This window comes from Phyllostomus discolor, chromosome 11 (assembly GCF_004126475.2).
Source record: "Phyllostomus discolor isolate MPI-MPIP mPhyDis1 chromosome 11, mPhyDis1.pri.v3, whole genome shotgun sequence".
NCBI lineage: Eukaryota > Metazoa > Chordata > Mammalia > Chiroptera > Phyllostomidae > Phyllostomus > Phyllostomus discolor.
Genome location: NC_040913.2, coordinates 50,377,204 through 50,393,794, shown reverse-complemented (window position 1 = coordinate 50,393,794; position 16,591 = coordinate 50,377,204). Strand labels below are relative to the sequence as shown.

Here is a 16,591-nt window from a genome sequence, read left to right as displayed (position 1 = left end):
CTAAATATCCATTGTTTAAATAAGTAACTGAATCTTGGTGAAGGCAGATCTATGGAAAAGAAAGCATTGAATGCACTTGAAGAGAAACTGGAATCCTCAAGTTTATTTGCATGAACTTTGAGACTGGCAGAACCAAGCCTATTCACACAGCAACCAGTGCCCTGATGCAGTTTGCTCTGATGTGTGAATTAGATAAACATCCTTCTGATAATTCTGAAATACTATAAGAACCTGTGTGATCTGTTCACCTCATTCTTCAAATGAACAGATCTTCAGTTGCCTACAAAAGAAAATGAAACTTTTACCCAACCCGATACGTCAATTATAACAGGACTGCTGGACTTTAAAGAAAATATTTCCAAGAAGAATAAGAATGATCACTTGACCAGTAGTTGAACAAAATTCATGACAGGATGAAAGAGTTTTCTCAAAGCCCATGGAATAAGGAAGTGGGAGATTCAAGGTCTAATGCAGTATTGTTGGTATTTTAGAAACTAAAGTCCATGTTTATGACAATTTGTGGTGAAATTATTAGAAAGGGGTTCTGAAGCAAACATTGTAAAATACTTGTTGTAATTAGTAAGGAAGATCAAAATTTAAAACTGCTATCTGAAATAATTTATAATTTCACACCAAAACTTTTAATTAAATATTTTATTGTTGTTCTATTATAGTTGTCCCAATTTTCTCCCTTTGTTCTCTTCTGTCCATCCTACCTCTTGCTCCCACTGTCAATCCCCACCCTATTGTCCATTCCCATGAGTTTTTCATACATGTGCCTGGACTACTCTTCTTCTTTCCATCCTTACCCCTCTCTCCTCCTCTGTTTACTGTCAATCTGTTCCTTGTTTCCATGCCTCTGGTTCTATTTTGCTCATTTGTTTGTTTTGCTGATTAAGTTCCTCTTATAGGTGAGATCATACGGTATTTGTCTTTCACTACCTGGCTTATTTCATTTAGCATAATATTCTCCAGTTCCATCCATGCTATCACAAAGGTAGGGGTTTCTTCTTTTTTTCTACTGCGTAATATTCCATTGTGTAAATGTAGCACGGTTTTTTGATCCACTCATTTACTTATAGGCACTGAGGCTGTTTCCGACACTTGGCTATTATAAATAATGCCGCTATGAACATAGGTGTGCATAAGTTCTTTTGAATTGGTGTTTCAGGATTCTTAGGGTATAATCACAGGAGTGGACTTGCCGGGTAAAAAGGAAGTACCATCATCCCAAATTTTTAAACATTTGACTTAATTATTTCAGTCATTATATATATTCTGAAAACAAGTTGTTATTCTGTGTCACAAGCCAACCTTGAGACACATTCAGATAGCAAGATATGGTGAATCACACCTCTATCTAAACTTGTTAAAATAATTATAATAGAAAACCCCCAAAACTGTTAAGTCTATAATTCATTTTATAATATATCAAGTACAAAATATTCCAGATTGAAGTGGGTTTTATTTGTTTTTTTTTTAGAATGTACTTAAGTGTCTAACTATATGAAAAAATAAAGGTGATGCCCTGGCTGGTGTGGCTCAGTGGATCGAGCGCCAGCCTGCAAACCAAAGGGTCACTAGTTTGATTCCCAGTCAGGGCACATGCCTGGGTTGCAGGCTGGGTCCCTAGTGGGGGGCATGCAAGAGGCAACCACACATTGATGTTTCTCTTCTTCTCTTTCTCTCTCCCTTCCCTTCTCTTTAAAAATAAAATAAAATCTTTAAAAAAAAATAAAAATAAAGGTGCTTTCTCTCATTACTCAAAAAAATATTTACAATCTACTGATCATAGATAACTTTTAATTTGGCCCTCAGAAAGAATAAAAAATGCTAACCACCTGAGTTCAGCACAAAGTTTTCCAATATCACATCCCAAACCAATTTTGGGATTAGATTTCTGGGCTTATATTTATGGCTTACCAACAAGAACAAAATTCTAAGATATAAGTTGCTTAACAAGTAGAATTTTCTGGAAAGTTCTCTAATTTGGTTAAACAAATAATTCTTCCCAACTGTTTCTCCTAAAGTTCAAATATACAGAGAAAACAAAAATTTACTGAAACAGTATAAATAGAAGCATTTCGAATTTTTTATAATGTGACACAAAACTATCCTGAGATAATATTTTACTCCATTTTCTCCCTTGATGTCAGAATTTATTTGGACTTGTGCTAGAGAAATACTAAGTGCTTCTTCTCCAAGTCCTTTTTCACTTTGTTAAAATTTAGACAGTTTTGACAATGTATTCATAATGTAAGGGCTCCACAAGAGTTAGCTACTTTCAAAACCCTTCATAAGTATCGCTCAATACATTTTTGTTGCTTTTATTTGTGTATATTTGCTTCAAAATTATCCTGTCAAAGGAAGTATGGAGGAACAACAATAACATTTATAGAAAAGGAAAGAAATGTGAGAAGCAGGTAGTCTCCATCTTCTCACATATCAACCCACAGAATGAAGGAAAAGTCATCTAGTATCCCAAAGTTAAGCTCCTGAAAAATAATAGTTTTTGCAGTTGATTTCAACTGGCTTAGTATTAGCATCCTATCAACTAATAGATATAGTAAGTGGGTTTTATTTTTATATTCTAAAGACTTCATTTATTCACTTACTACATTTGATAGCATTAAGGAAACAAAATCTAAAAGTACATTACTCAATATATAACTCTTATCAAAACCGAAAAAAGAGACTTCTGGCCAAGATAGAGGTGTAGGTAGAAGGATACACTGTGCCTCCTCACAAAACCAAAAGGCGGCTAACAACAAATTTAAAAACAAAAACCAACCAGAAATGCCAGAAAATTGAATTGTATGGAAGTCTGACAACCAAGGAATTTAAGAAGAATCATTCATCCAGACTGGTAGGAGGGGTGGAGATGGACAGCCATGTGGAGAGGACTTATAGCAAGGCAGAGGCTGGAGGACCTGGGTAGGCAAGGCAGCAGCTGGCAGATAGGGCGGTCCCACATTTGTGTGCAGATAAACTGGGGAGTGAGACAGACCATGCAACCTGGGGTTCCAGTGCAGGGAAACAAAGGCTCAAAACCTCTGACTGAATAAACCTGTGAGGGTTGAGGTGGCGGGAGAAACCTCCAGCCTTATAGGAGAATTCATTGGGGAGACCCACAGGGTTCTAGAACATACACAAACCCACCTACCTGTGAATCATCATCAGAAGGGCCCAATTTGATTGTGGGTGGCAGGGGAAGTGACTCAAAACCAGCAGAGGGCAGAGCAAGCTGCACTGGTCCCTCTTGGACCACTCCCCCACACCAGTGTCACAACGCAGGGATGAGGGTTACCCTGCCCTGGTGAAAACCTAAGGCTCCAACCCTTACTACATAAGAGGCCCAACAAGGCAAAAAAAAAAAAAAAAAAAAAAGGCCAAAATGCAAGAACAGATCAAAGCTCCACAAAAAAATACAACTAAGTGATGAAGAAATAGACAACCTATCAGATGCACAGTTCAAAACATGGGTAATCAGGGTGCTCACAGAAATGGTTTAATATGATTGCAAAGTAGAGGAAAAAATGAAGGCTCTGCCAAGTGAAATAATAGGGAACCAATAGTGATGGGAAGGAAGCTGGGACTCAAACCAACAGTTTGGAGCAGAAGGAAAAAATAAACATTCAACCAGAACAGAATGAAGAAACAAGAATTCTAAAAAATGAGGAGAGGCTTTGGAACCTCTGGGACAACTTTAAACGTTCCAACATCTGAATCATAGGGGTGCCAGAAGGAGAAGAGGAAGAGCAACAAATGGAAAATTTATTTGAACAAACAGTGAAAGGGAACTTCCCCAATCGGGCAAAGGAAACAGGCTTTCAGGAAGTTCAGGAAGCTCAGAGAGTCCCAAAGCAGTGGGACCCAAGGAAGCACACACTAAGGCACATCATAATTACATTACCCAAGATTAAAGATCAGGAATCTTAAAAGCAGCAAGAGAAAAGGAGACAGTTACCTACAAAGGAGTTCCCATAAGACTGTCAGCTGATTTCTCAAAACAAACCTTGCAGGCAAGAAAGAGCTGGAAAGAAGTATTCCAAGATCACTCTATCCACCAAAGCTATTATTTAGAATGGATGGACAGATAAAGTGCCTCCCAAGTTAAAGGAATTCATCATCGCCAAGCCCTTATTATATGAAGTGTTAAAGGGACTTATCTAAGAAAAAGATAAAAAATATGAACAGTAAAATGACAACAAACTCAGCTATTAACAACCAAACCTAAAAGAAAGTAAGCAAACAACTAGAATAGGAACAGAATCACAGAAATGGAGATCACATAGAGGGTTATCATCCGGGGAGTGGCACAGGGAGAGAGGGGGAAAAGGTACAAAGAATAAGTAGCGTAAATGGTAGGTAGAAAACAGACAGAGGGAGCATACAATAGTATAGGAAATGTAGAAGCCAAAGAATTTATATGTATGGCCCATGGACTTGAACTAAAGGAGGGAAATGTGGGTGGGAGGTGGTGTACAAGGTGGAGGGGAATAAAGGTGGGAAATGGGAGAACTGTAGTAGCATAATCAATAAAATATATTAAAAACAAAAGAAAAAATCATTAAAAGAAGTGATTATTTTTGTCTTCTATTTTCTAATTTTCTGTATTAAATATGTTGGTAGGGTTTTTTAAAAGCTTTTTTAATAAGCACAGCTTTGTGATTACGTGTTTCAAATGGATTCATTTATTCTTTTAACCTGATGTTTATTTTTGAATACTAAGTATATGCTCATATTGTAGTAGACTCTGAGGGACCACATGCATTTGTGGTCTCAAATAATAGAGAGTGTTTAATGTGTTTATACTGAAAATTAAAAAAAAGAAAACTAATCAAGGAATGATCAGCTGACATAAGACTTTTTCTGTAAACTTTCTGAGGTGCACATTAGCTGGAAGTGAGGAAGAAATTTCGAACTCCTACAGCCAAAATGTTTGCCTCTGTCCAGGTGGTTTTAGCCAGCAACAACCTATCCCAAGAATTTGGAACTCACTAGCAGTGAGAAGGAATATAGAGAAACACAGAAAAGATTCTAAAATCAATCACCAATTGAAGAGAAAAGACACTGGCCAATTTAAAATTATATCATAGGGTAAAAATTAAGTCTAAAGAAATAGCATTTCTTGCAAATTAAAACCACAGTGAGATATCACCTCACACTGTCAGAAGTAGCTATCATCAGTAAATCAACAAACAACAATCAAGTGTTGGCAAGAATGTGGAGAAAAGGTAACCCTCAGCACTGGCGGTGGGAATGCAACTGGTGCAGCCAATGTGGAAAGCAGTATGGAGTTACCTCAAAAAATTAAAAATAGAACTGCCTGGTGATCTGGCAATTCCACTTCTGTGAATTTATCTGAAGAAATCTGAAACACGAATTCAAAAGAATATATGCACACCTGTGTTCATTGCAGCATTATTTACAACAGTCAAGATTTGGAAGCAGCCCAAGTGCCCATTAGTAGATGAGTAGACAAAAAAAGCTGTGGTACATTTATGCAATGGAATACTACTCAGCCATAAAATAGAAGGTAATCTTAACCTTTGCAACAGCATGGATGGCCCTGGACAGCAAGATACTAAGTAAATTAAGACAGTAAGAAAAAGACAATACCATATCATTTCACTCATATGTGGAATCTAATGAACAAAAAGGAATAAGCAACATAGAGACAGACTTATAGAGAAAAGACTGATAGCTGTAGGGAGGGAGGGTTGGAAGGTTTGGGGGCCAGCTGGGGAGGTGGAATGATTGAGCTGAAAGGAAAAATGAAGAGAAAAACTCATGAATAGACAATGGTGTGGTGACTGCCAGAGCAAGGGTAGGTATAGGAGGGCATGGGGGTATAAATGGTGATGGAAGAAGACTTGACTTGGTGTGGTGAACACACAATACAATGTACAGATGACATGTTATGGAATCATGCACCTGATACCAGTTTCATTTTGTTAACCAGTATCACCCCCAATTAATTCAATAAAAAGAAAAAAATGAAATAATAAAATAGCATTTCCTATAAAGAAGCTCATGGTATCAAAGGGTAGGGGAAAAACTATACTTCTAGTTTTCATTAGAAATATCCTTTGGCCCTAGCTGGTGTGGCTCAGTGGATTGAGTGCCAGTCTGAAAACCAAATGGTCACAGATTCTATTCCTAGTCAAGGCACATGCCTGGGTTGCGGGCCAGGTCCTCAAAAGGGGGCATGCAACCACACATTGATGATTCAGTCTCTTTCTTCCTCCCCAACCCTCTCTAAAAAGTATATAAGTTAAATCTTTAAAAAAATATATGCTTTGATCATTATTCCATCTGTTGAAAGGGCTACAGAAAACATCACCTATATTTGGCCTTATCAAATATTTATAATCATAATATAATTTCAAATAAAAATAGGATACATTTGAAAATAGAAGACATAATGGTCCACTTTGATTCCTAATTGCTTAAAAATGAAGTCTGTCCTCCACCCATCTCCATGGCCACAGTGCAGATCTTTGCAGTGTTTGGTAAATTCCCTGATACCAGGTATTATCTCATCATGTGATGACAAAATACTTATAAGAACAGACAAATTGCACCACTTAGGGTAAATATCCTAACTAGACATCTTGAACTCCAAGACTACTGCTCTCTACCTGTTATTCCCTATGAATTTGTAAAATACCAGCCTAAAGCTCCCTTCAGATGGTTCAACAAACATTTATCATCCCAAACCCACTATGTGCCAGGCCCTGTAGGATACGCAGATGAGTAAGATCCAGTTCCTGCTCATGAGGAGCTTACAATCTGACGATACTTTGGTTCTTAACTTCAAAAAAGTGCACATAAGGCCCTGGCCGGGTAGCCCAGTTGGTTAGAGTGCTGTCCTAATACACCCAGGTTGAGAGTTCAATTCCCAATCAGGGCACACATAAGAATCAACTAATGAATGCATAAATAAGTGAATCAACAAATTGATGTTTCTCTCCCTCTCTCTAAAAAAAAGGAGAAAAAGAAAGAAAGAAAATGCATATAAACAAAATTTCAGACTCCCAAAAGCCCTTTCATTCACAGACTCTCTATAAATCCACGATTCCCAAAAGAATCCAATTGTGCAAAACAAACAAAGAAGAGTCCCGAACAAGTTCTTCACTCATGAATAATGTGTTATAATTAGACAATGATAGAATTTCAGAGCATACACAGATACAAACCATATGGCATCCATGGCTAATGACAGGGTGGCAGGGGAGACAGCAAAGTGAGTCAAAAAATATATAAATGCTGACCTTGATGAACTAAAATATGCTGTTTGTTAGTCAAATTAGGTGTGCACTTCATATTCCAACCTGTAGTACAGCTGCTGGAACCTCAGTTTCTTATCTTAGTTAAAAATGAAAGTACAGGAATAACCATGTTTGAAGTAATGAACAGAGAATGAAGAAGCAAGACCAGATTTCATTGTTCAGGGATCAGGCACTTCACTGATTTCCTAAATAGAAGGGAAGTTACTCATCATGGTCCTTGTCTCAGTGAGAAAAAGGAGCACATGGGTAGTTAATAGTGGTTTGAGTTCCTGTTTGTGGTTTTACATTACCTCTGCATCATATCTGACTGCAGCAGAGAATAACGAAAAGGCATTCTCCACAGAGATTCCCCGTTTGATAATACGCTGACAAAGTTTTTTCAGTCTGTTTTCACAGTAAGATGTTGCCAAATCCAAAAGGCCTAAAAGTTAAAAGTGTAGACATTTTAATAAATCTTATGATAATTTTCTATAGTTTATATGTATATATTTAATTTTGATGCACAGAGTTATGCTGGTAATTCAGTAGAAGTTTCTTAATGAATAATACTCAGAGTTCTATTAAATAAGTTCTTTGTTACTTTCTACCTCCCTGACTTCCCAAACATACCTCTTTATACTCACTTTACACAATTTTTATTATAGTACAAAGAAAGGGCAAAATAAAATTTCCCCCCTCATTTTGTTTCCAAAATGGCATGCTAAATCCATTATGAAATTATACTTCAATATTAAAAAATTAAAATAAGTCCAGTCATAAACTGTGTCTATAATTATTAACTACAACCATGCAATGTTATTTTTAAAGATATTTATTTCAAATATTTTAAAAAGCCATATGAAAGCCAAGGAATCTGAAACTTCTTATTTTAATACCATAAGAAGAACAGGAGATATATTTCTGACCATGTGACCTGGCCACTCCCAATGTGGCTGAAGTACCTATAGCATCTTCAGGCGGTAGGTCAACTGTGTCTGTGTAGAGGAATTGGAGAAAGGCACGATACACTGGGTAAGAAAACTGGTCTATTTCTATCACTTCTTTCATATCCTCATTCCAATAAGACTGGAACATGGATCGAAAGTGCTCACACCTAAAACAGAACAGCAAAAGTCAATTCAGTTGATGGAATAAGATAAACATGTATTACAGGTATCTTTATTATAATTGGCTTTGCACACACCAGGATCGTGAATCTTTAGCACCCTAAAAAAAAGATTCCATGAGCAAGGATTTTTATATTTGCCTTTTACATATACTCACTTTCATTTTTGATGAGTACCTCCTATGATATATTAACAATTATTTGTAGAGCCTAGGAGAACCTAGCACTTCTGCAGTGCTACCATTTCTATTTGGCAGTCCCCGCTCATATAGAGACTTTTTGCTCTTTTGTTGTTTAAAAGATGTACAGAAATGTATTTTAAACAATGATATTAAAGGAAATTCATAAGTGAAAGTTCACACTTATCACTACGAAGTAACACATTCAAATGACTCATCTGGTTTTCTTTTGTTTTGTTTTATGCAATCAGCCTACTCTTAAAACTGTTTTAAATGTTAACTGGATTATGGTTAAGCTGATTATTGCTCTATTATCTTATATGACAATTTTCCTTTTTTTTCTGACTCATGTTCAAAATGGCCATCACTTCCTATTTTGTTTTTTTCACTTTGCCCTGCTCCCTTTCCTCTCCTTCCAAGCCTGTTACTAGTGTATTTATAAAACACATTCACAAGGATAACCATGATATCAAGAAATCTAAGGGGGTCTTTTTGTATTGTATTAACATGTACAAATCCACCTGTATGAGGAACTGATTTCTGAATATTAGATTTTCTTAGAGTATGACATACTTTATAATTTTTTAAAACCCTTCTAAAATGAGATACAGTATAAATAAACATGAAATGTTTTCAAACTTCATTCAGAATACCAGAAGAATGGTTCCACTTACCTAACGAATTACTTCATCTGAGAAGTAAAAAGAAATGGATGTTTAAGCAAGGAACAATAGATAAAAATGGGTCAAAAAACTATTCAAGAAAGGAATAGCCTGGTTGTCCACAGGTTCACAGACAGAAACATTTCCAGTTTATTTTTCAATTAATACCTTGGTGCAGATATTTATTCCCTTAAGTAATGAATGACATAGAGCTTTTCAATTCCCTTAAACCAATTTTTTTGTAAATAGGTTTTTAACTACATTTATAAAAAAGACTTGTAAATGGCCAGTTTAATTCTCAGTGGTCTGATTTCATGTGACTCTTTCTCTGTAATGGCAACGTCAGTGAGCAACAATCCAAATAGTTACTAATAAATACAAAGTTCCATCACATTTATACAAAGAACTCCTGACATACAGCTAAAGAACTTTTAATTGGGAATTAGATGTCACCCAGGCCAGAAAACCAGCATTCCTGACTATGAGAATTTTCTCCTTGAGAAAAATGAATCTTTAATTAAGAGCAAAAGGAGGTACACGGGGTCTATCCAGAAACTATCCAGCCATGTAATGAAATTTATTACATTTATTGAATAAGATATAAGAAACACTGTACATGGAACAATGATGCTTCAGTCTCCTTCAAAGTAGGCAACTTGGGACCTCACATACTTCTCCCAGCATCTCTTCCACTGTTCAAAACACTTAGCAAAATCCTTTGTTGGAATCTCCATCAGCTACCCTGTTGTATTTTCCTGAATCTCATCGACAGTCTGAAATCTCTTCCCTTTCAAAAGTGATTTTAGTTTTGGGAAAAGCTAGAAGTCACAGGACGCCAAATGTGGGCTGTAGGCAGACTGAGTCACCTGGGTGATTCGATGTTTTGCCAAAAAACTCTTCGTAAGACATGATGCATGAGCAAGAGTTTTGTTGTGATGAAGCTGCCAAACACCAGCTGCCCATAGCTATGGCCTTCTGAATCATCCAAATAGTTTACGTGGAGGAATGTTCAAGCTTAATGCAAAATTGGATGCAGATTCATTGCTCTACTCACTCATTATGAATACAATGACCACACAGTACACATGCCCACTCAACAGCATCTACCACCTCCACAGAATAGCACAGTGAAGTCAACACTGTTTATGCATGCGCATTCTAGTCCACTCTCCTTGGCTGCCAGGTTACACTGATGTGGTGTCAACTATTCTCATCATGTTAACAATGGCTGCATTTTTTCCATACAGACCTCATATATATACTTTTCCCTGACAGTGTTTTGTGGGTTTTTTAACCATGTAAATAGGTATCTTGGAAATAAATATTCACAACATCCTTCATTTAAAAAATATATAGACAAATACTACATTATGCTTTTTCAAAAAGACACATGTATGCCTGTGAACACACACATGCATGCAAAACTCTTTGATAATGAGTGGATTGATACTATCTGCAAAAAGAAGTTGTGCCATTTCTCTCTACTGCCAAGGCTGTTTCTTATCAGTACCCAATTTATGGAATAACAAAGAAACAGCTGTTATAAAGAGAAAGTAAGGTTATCTCATGCAAAAATACCTGATTTTCAAGACAGCTTTATGGACATGGATATATTTCCCATCAATTCGAAACTTTAGATCAGCAGTTTCTGGACTGTCAAATTCTTTCTTCAGGGACTCTGCAACTGTTAAAAAGTCTTCATGTTCTGAAGGCAATGAACACATAATTAATAGAGAAAGCTGAGAAAGCATACCCAATATGTGGCAGACATCAAAAAGATAATCATTAGCATGATGGATAATTTCACTAGATTATTTTCAAAAAAGTTCATGCCTTACCTGACAAATCTGTTTCACAGTATTAAAATAAGCATCCTGAGTGTATAACCTACCATGAAATGCATATTTGAAAAGGCCAAAACCAATCATATATACTAAATTAGTCATTAGAAATGTGTATTTTTAAAAAAGAAAAGTTATAGGTAGCCCATGATTATAATAACTACTTGTTAACAACTTGAGTGATTCTCATCTAGGGCTAAAAACATGACAATTTTCCTTGATTGGAACACTAACAACACCTTTGCCCTGCTTTGGGATAGTTTTAAGTGGTTACTACATTCTACTTAAGGAGTCACAAGAAACAAACTCACCACTTAAGTGGTAATGCTAAGTCATGTTTTTACACAGAGTACATTTTTCCCCTGATACTTGAAATCTAAACATCCCTCTCAACTCTACAAATTAATGTACAAACAATAACCCTTACACACTATCTAAAAACAGAGCTAATTTACTTAGTAACAATATATACTCAAAGGAAACAGTTTTACAAAAACAGGATTTCATTGCCTGATGAGAACTGGTATTATGATTATAGATATATGTAAGTAGATTTGTGTTACTGTGAAGAAAAGTAAAGGCAATAGTAGAAATCCATATAACACTTTCTTGTGCTTTATATGTATGCACAAAGGAAAACAAGAAGGCTAACAGGGAAATAAAGTTCCAGAGACCCTACTCTCATCGGCACTGAACGAAGCTACTATGGATAGAGATAGGTTGTGACTGTCCACAAGATAAAAGTGATGACTTAATCAAATAACTTAGCTATGTCTCTCAGGAACCTCATGTTACCAAGGAAATTCTTATAGGAGAGACAACTACTAAAACCTACACTGAAACCTAACATAAACTTATCCATGAGCTAGTTTTATTATCAGAATCTCACAAGAAAGTATCACTTGTCTGAGCCTTGTTACCTTAACCTATTGCTACCCAACCCACAAACAATGCAGAGCTTTCTTGGCTAGGGAGGAAAGGTTAGCAATCTCTCAAAAATTGTGCTTTCCCTGACCCTATAACCTGGATCACAGGTAAATAAAAGAAAGGAAATAACTAAGATGGGCAAAGAGTCCAGGAGTCCAGATTACTATAGAGACTATCCAGAAAACAACTTGCTATCAGTGTCTCTACTTCTGCATTTTCTTAAGGGTTGAAATAACCCTTTCCTTTTCTTAGTTTCTGGCACCATCTGACTCTTCCTATCGTTCATCTGAAATAATAAATTGAGAAGAAAAAAACACTCTTAGTGAGTAGAGGGAAAGAAATCATCTAAGAAGTATATTCAATGACCACATTTTTTCCAAGCTTAACATTAAAAAGTTAGGATGTTTCTTCAGAAAAGGATGTCTTTTTGGGATCAGGATTTTAAGACGCAAAAACCTGGGGAAGCTTTTTATAAACAGGTGCAGGTTAAGTAGCATATGACCTGAAGGTGTGGACAAAGTGCTTTGGCTGTGATGCATATGTGTGATTATGGACAAATAGTCCCATTCTGTGAATAAAATTTTCTTTTTTTAATTGAATTTATGGAGTGACACAGGTTAATAAAATCATAGAGGTTTCAGGTATATAATTCCATAATACATGATCTGCATATTGTATCGTGTGTTCATTACCTGAAGTCAAGTCTCCTTCCACCACAATTTATCCCCTTTATACCCTCTTCTACATCCCCCCACCCCTTTTCCTCTAGTAATCACCAAAATGTTGTCTGTGTCTATGACTTCTTTTTGTTTTTACTTAATCAATTCACCTTTTTCATCCAATCCCTTAATTCCCCTCCCCTCTGACAGCTGTCGGTCTGTTCTCTATAGTGTGTTTCTATTTTGCTCATTATTTTGTTCACTAGATTCTACATATTAGTAAAGTCATATGGTTCTTAGCTTTCTCTGACTGACTTATTTCACTTAGCATAATATTCTCAAGTTCCACCGATGTTGTAACAAATGGCAGTATTTCATCCTTTCATATGGCTAAGCAGTAATGCATAGTATAATGTACCATACATTCTTCATCCAATCCTCTACTGAATGACACTTTCTTTGGTTGTCTCCATGTCTTGGCCACTGTGAATAATGCTGCAATAAACATAAAGGTACATAAATCTTTGCCAATACACATTTTTAAAGTTTTTGTGTAATACTTTTTATTTTTTTTTTTGAGGAATTGCCATACCGTTTTACATAGTGGCAGTACCAGTTTATGTTCTCACAGCAATGAATAAGGGCTCCTTTCTCTATGACTTCTCCAACACTTCTTACTACTTCTCTTGTTAATAGCCATTATAACAGGTGAGAGAAGGTATCTCATTGTGGTTTTGATTTGCATTTTCTTAATAGCTAAAGAAGTTAAACAGTTTTTCATATATTTGTGGGATGTTTGTATGTCTTCTTGAGAGAGGTGTCTATTCAAGTCCTCTGCCCAGTTTTTAATTGAACTGTTTGTTTGTTTGGTGTTGAGTTCTATGAGTTCTTTATATACCCACATCCCTTTGTTGGAGTGGGTATTTGCAAATATCATCTTCCATGAGGTTGTTTGCCTTTTTGTTTTGTTGGCAGTTTCTTTTGCTGTGCAGAAGCTTTTTAGTTTGATATAGTCCTACTCATTTATTTTTGCCTTTATTTCCCTTGCCTTTGGGGTCAAATTCATAAAATGTTCTCCATGACCAAGGTCCATAAGTTCAGTACCTATGTTTTCTTCTATGTGATTTATTATTTCAGATCATATACTTAGGTCTTTGATACATTTCTGAATTAATTTCTGTACACGGGACAAACTATAGTCGAGTTTCATTCTTTTGCATGTGGCTTTCCAATTTTCCAAGCACCATTTTCACTCATTTGAGAAACAAATGCAGAGTTTATTTGTTCAAGTCTTGCATTTGAAGTACTCTTGATGACATCATTTGCCTGAGACTCCTTGTCAGAGTCCTTAACCATCACAGAACTGCAACCAACCACTTTATGGGGTGTTCCCACTCTGATGATTTTACAAAGGTCTACCCATACCCCTAGTTTCTTATTGCTGTCATCCTTAATTAGGTTGATTTGGTGTTTAGCACAAAGAGCCACCACCAACTTGACATACAGAGGATTATCACAGTTGTATGCAAGCACATAAAGGCTTTGGCAGCTTTACAAATTCCACATGCTAAGCCATCATGGGTGAGGATGGTCTTCAGCACATCTTGTAAAGCAGTATCAATGTCCATTACACCTCCAGCAGTGATGCTTTCCTTAGCCATAACAGCAGGTTATAGGTGGAGCTGAATCTTGAATGCATCTAAGCCTCCACCTCTGCGCAACTTCCCAATGGCAGGAAAATCCCCAGCACCATTTATTGAACAGGCTTTCTTTTCTCCATTGTGTGTTTTGGCTTGTTTGTCAAAAATTATTTGCCCATATACTTGTAGTTTTATTTCAGGGCTCTCGGTTCTGGGCCACTGGTCAGTGTGTCTGTTTTGTTAGCGGGGGGCGGGGGGAAATACCATGCTGTTTTGATTATTGTAGCTCTATAGTATAATTTGAAGTCAGGTAGTATGATACCTCTGGCTTTGTTTTTTCTTCTCAGGATTGCTTTGACTATTTGGGGTCTTTTGTGGTTTCATACAAATCTGATGTTTTTGTTCTACGTCTTTAAAAAATGACATTGGGATTTTGATGGGGACTGAATGCAATATGGATATTGCTTTGGGTGATATGGCCATTTTACCTATGTTGATTCTTCCAATCCATGGACATGGAATATCTTCCCATTTCATTGTGTCTTTCTCCATCTCTTTTAATAATGCTTTGTAATTTTCAGTGCAAAGGTCCCTTACATCTTTTGTTAAGTTTATTCCCAGGTATTTTAACTCTTTTGGTTCCATTTGCAAAAACAATTATTTTTTTGTTTCTTTTCCTGAAGTTGCATTGTTAGAATATAGGAAAACAGTGGATTTTTTAATATTGACTTTGGAACTTTACAGTTTATTGTTTCTGATAGCTTTTTGGCGTAGTCTTTAAGGGTTTTCCTTAAACAGAATCATGTCATCTCCAAAAAGTGACACTTTTACTTCTTCCTGAATGCCTTTTATTTCTTTCTTTTGCCTGATTGCTCTGGCTAAGACTTCCAGAACTATGCTGAAAAATAGTGATGAGTGGACATCCTTGTTTTTTTCCTGATTCTAGAGGAAAAGTGTTCAGTTTTTTACCATTGAGTATAATACTGGCTGAGGGTCTGTCACATATGGCCTCTATTATTTTGAAGTACTTTCCTTCTATACCCATTTTATTATTTATATCATAAATGGATGTTGTATCTTATCAAATGATTTTTCTGCATCTATTAATAAGATCCTATGATTTCCATCCTTTGTTTTTTAATGTGGTGTATTATATTGATTGATTTACATATGTTAAACAATCCTTGTGCCCCTGCAATGAATCAAACTTGACTGTGATGTACGATTTTTGTAATGTCTTGTTGTGTCTGATTTGCTAGTATTTTTCTTAGGATTCTTGTAACTTTATTTTTTTATTTTTAAAATATTTTATTTATTTATTTTCAAACAGAGGGGAAGGGATGGACAAAAAGGGGGAGAGAAGCATCAGTGAGCAAGAGAAACATTAATTGGTTGCCTCTCGCATGCCCCCAACTGAGGACCTGGCCTGGAATCCAGGCACGTGCCCTGACTGGAAATTGAACTGGCAACCTTTTGGTTTGCACACCAGTGCTCAATCCACTGAGCCACACCAGTCAGGGCAATTTCTGCAGAGATACTGGTCTGTTGTTTTCTTTTTTTTGTGGTATCATTGCCAGATTTTGGTAATCAGGGTTATGTTGGCCTCGTAACTTGGGTTGGGAAGTACTGCCTCTCCTTCAGTTTTTTGGAAGAGTTTGAGAGGATAAGTATCAAATCGTCTTTGAATGTTTGGAATAATTCACTGGTTAAATCATCCATTCCTGGACACTGATTTTGGGAGAGGTTTTTGATGATTGTTTCAATTACTTCACTGTTTAGCTGTCTATTTAGATTTTTCAGTTCTTCATAGTTCAGTCTAGGAAGGTTATGTATTTCTAGGAACTTACCCATTTCTCCTAGGTTATTGAATTTGGTGGCATATAGTCTTTCATAGTATCCTAGTATTATCCTGTGTGTATCTGTAATGTCTATGGTAACGTCACTTCTTTCATTTCTGATTGTTTGTAAATTTACATGAGTCTTTTCTCTTTTCCTTAGTGAGTCCAGCCAATTTTTTCAATTTTATTAGTATTTTTAAAGAATCGGCTCTTTGTTGTATTAATTTTTTGTATAGTCTTTTGTTTTCTATTTCATTCAATTCTGCTCTAATATTTATTACTTCCTTTCTTCTGTTGACTTTGGATTGATTTTCTTCTTCTAGTTCTTTAAGATGGGCCATATACTTCCCTCTTATAACAGCTTTCACTGCAACCCAGAAGATTTGGTATGTCGTACTGTCATTCTCATTTGTCTCTCTATATCTTTTAATGTCACCTTTTATTT

The 16,591-nt window shown here is 36.2% G+C and overlaps 1 protein-coding gene and 1 pseudogene across 13 annotated transcripts in view; both read right to left on the bottom strand.

Moving 5' to 3' along the window:
- Positions 1-16,591, bottom strand: part of RCBTB1 (RCC1 and BTB domain containing protein 1) — a 73,248-nt gene that overhangs the window by 7,683 nt on the left and 48,974 nt on the right. For 10 of the 13 annotated variants that reach the window (XM_036011378.1, XM_036011380.1, XM_036011376.1 and 7 more), the window contains 3 exons: positions 10,820-10,946; positions 8,171-8,388; positions 7,586-7,716 (listed from right to left, as the gene is read on the bottom strand). In XM_036011378.1, coding sequence (XP_035867271.1) covers positions 7,586-7,716; positions 8,171-8,388; positions 10,820-10,946 — 476 coding nt within the window. Of the gene's footprint in view, positions 1-1,742; positions 2,496-7,585; positions 7,717-8,170; positions 8,389-10,819; positions 10,947-16,591 lie in introns of those variants that run through there. The other 3 variants (XM_028526802.2, XM_036011381.1, XM_036011382.1) reach the window with 2 other exon arrangements.
- On the bottom strand, positions 12,966-14,544 carry LOC118497365 (annotated as a pseudogene).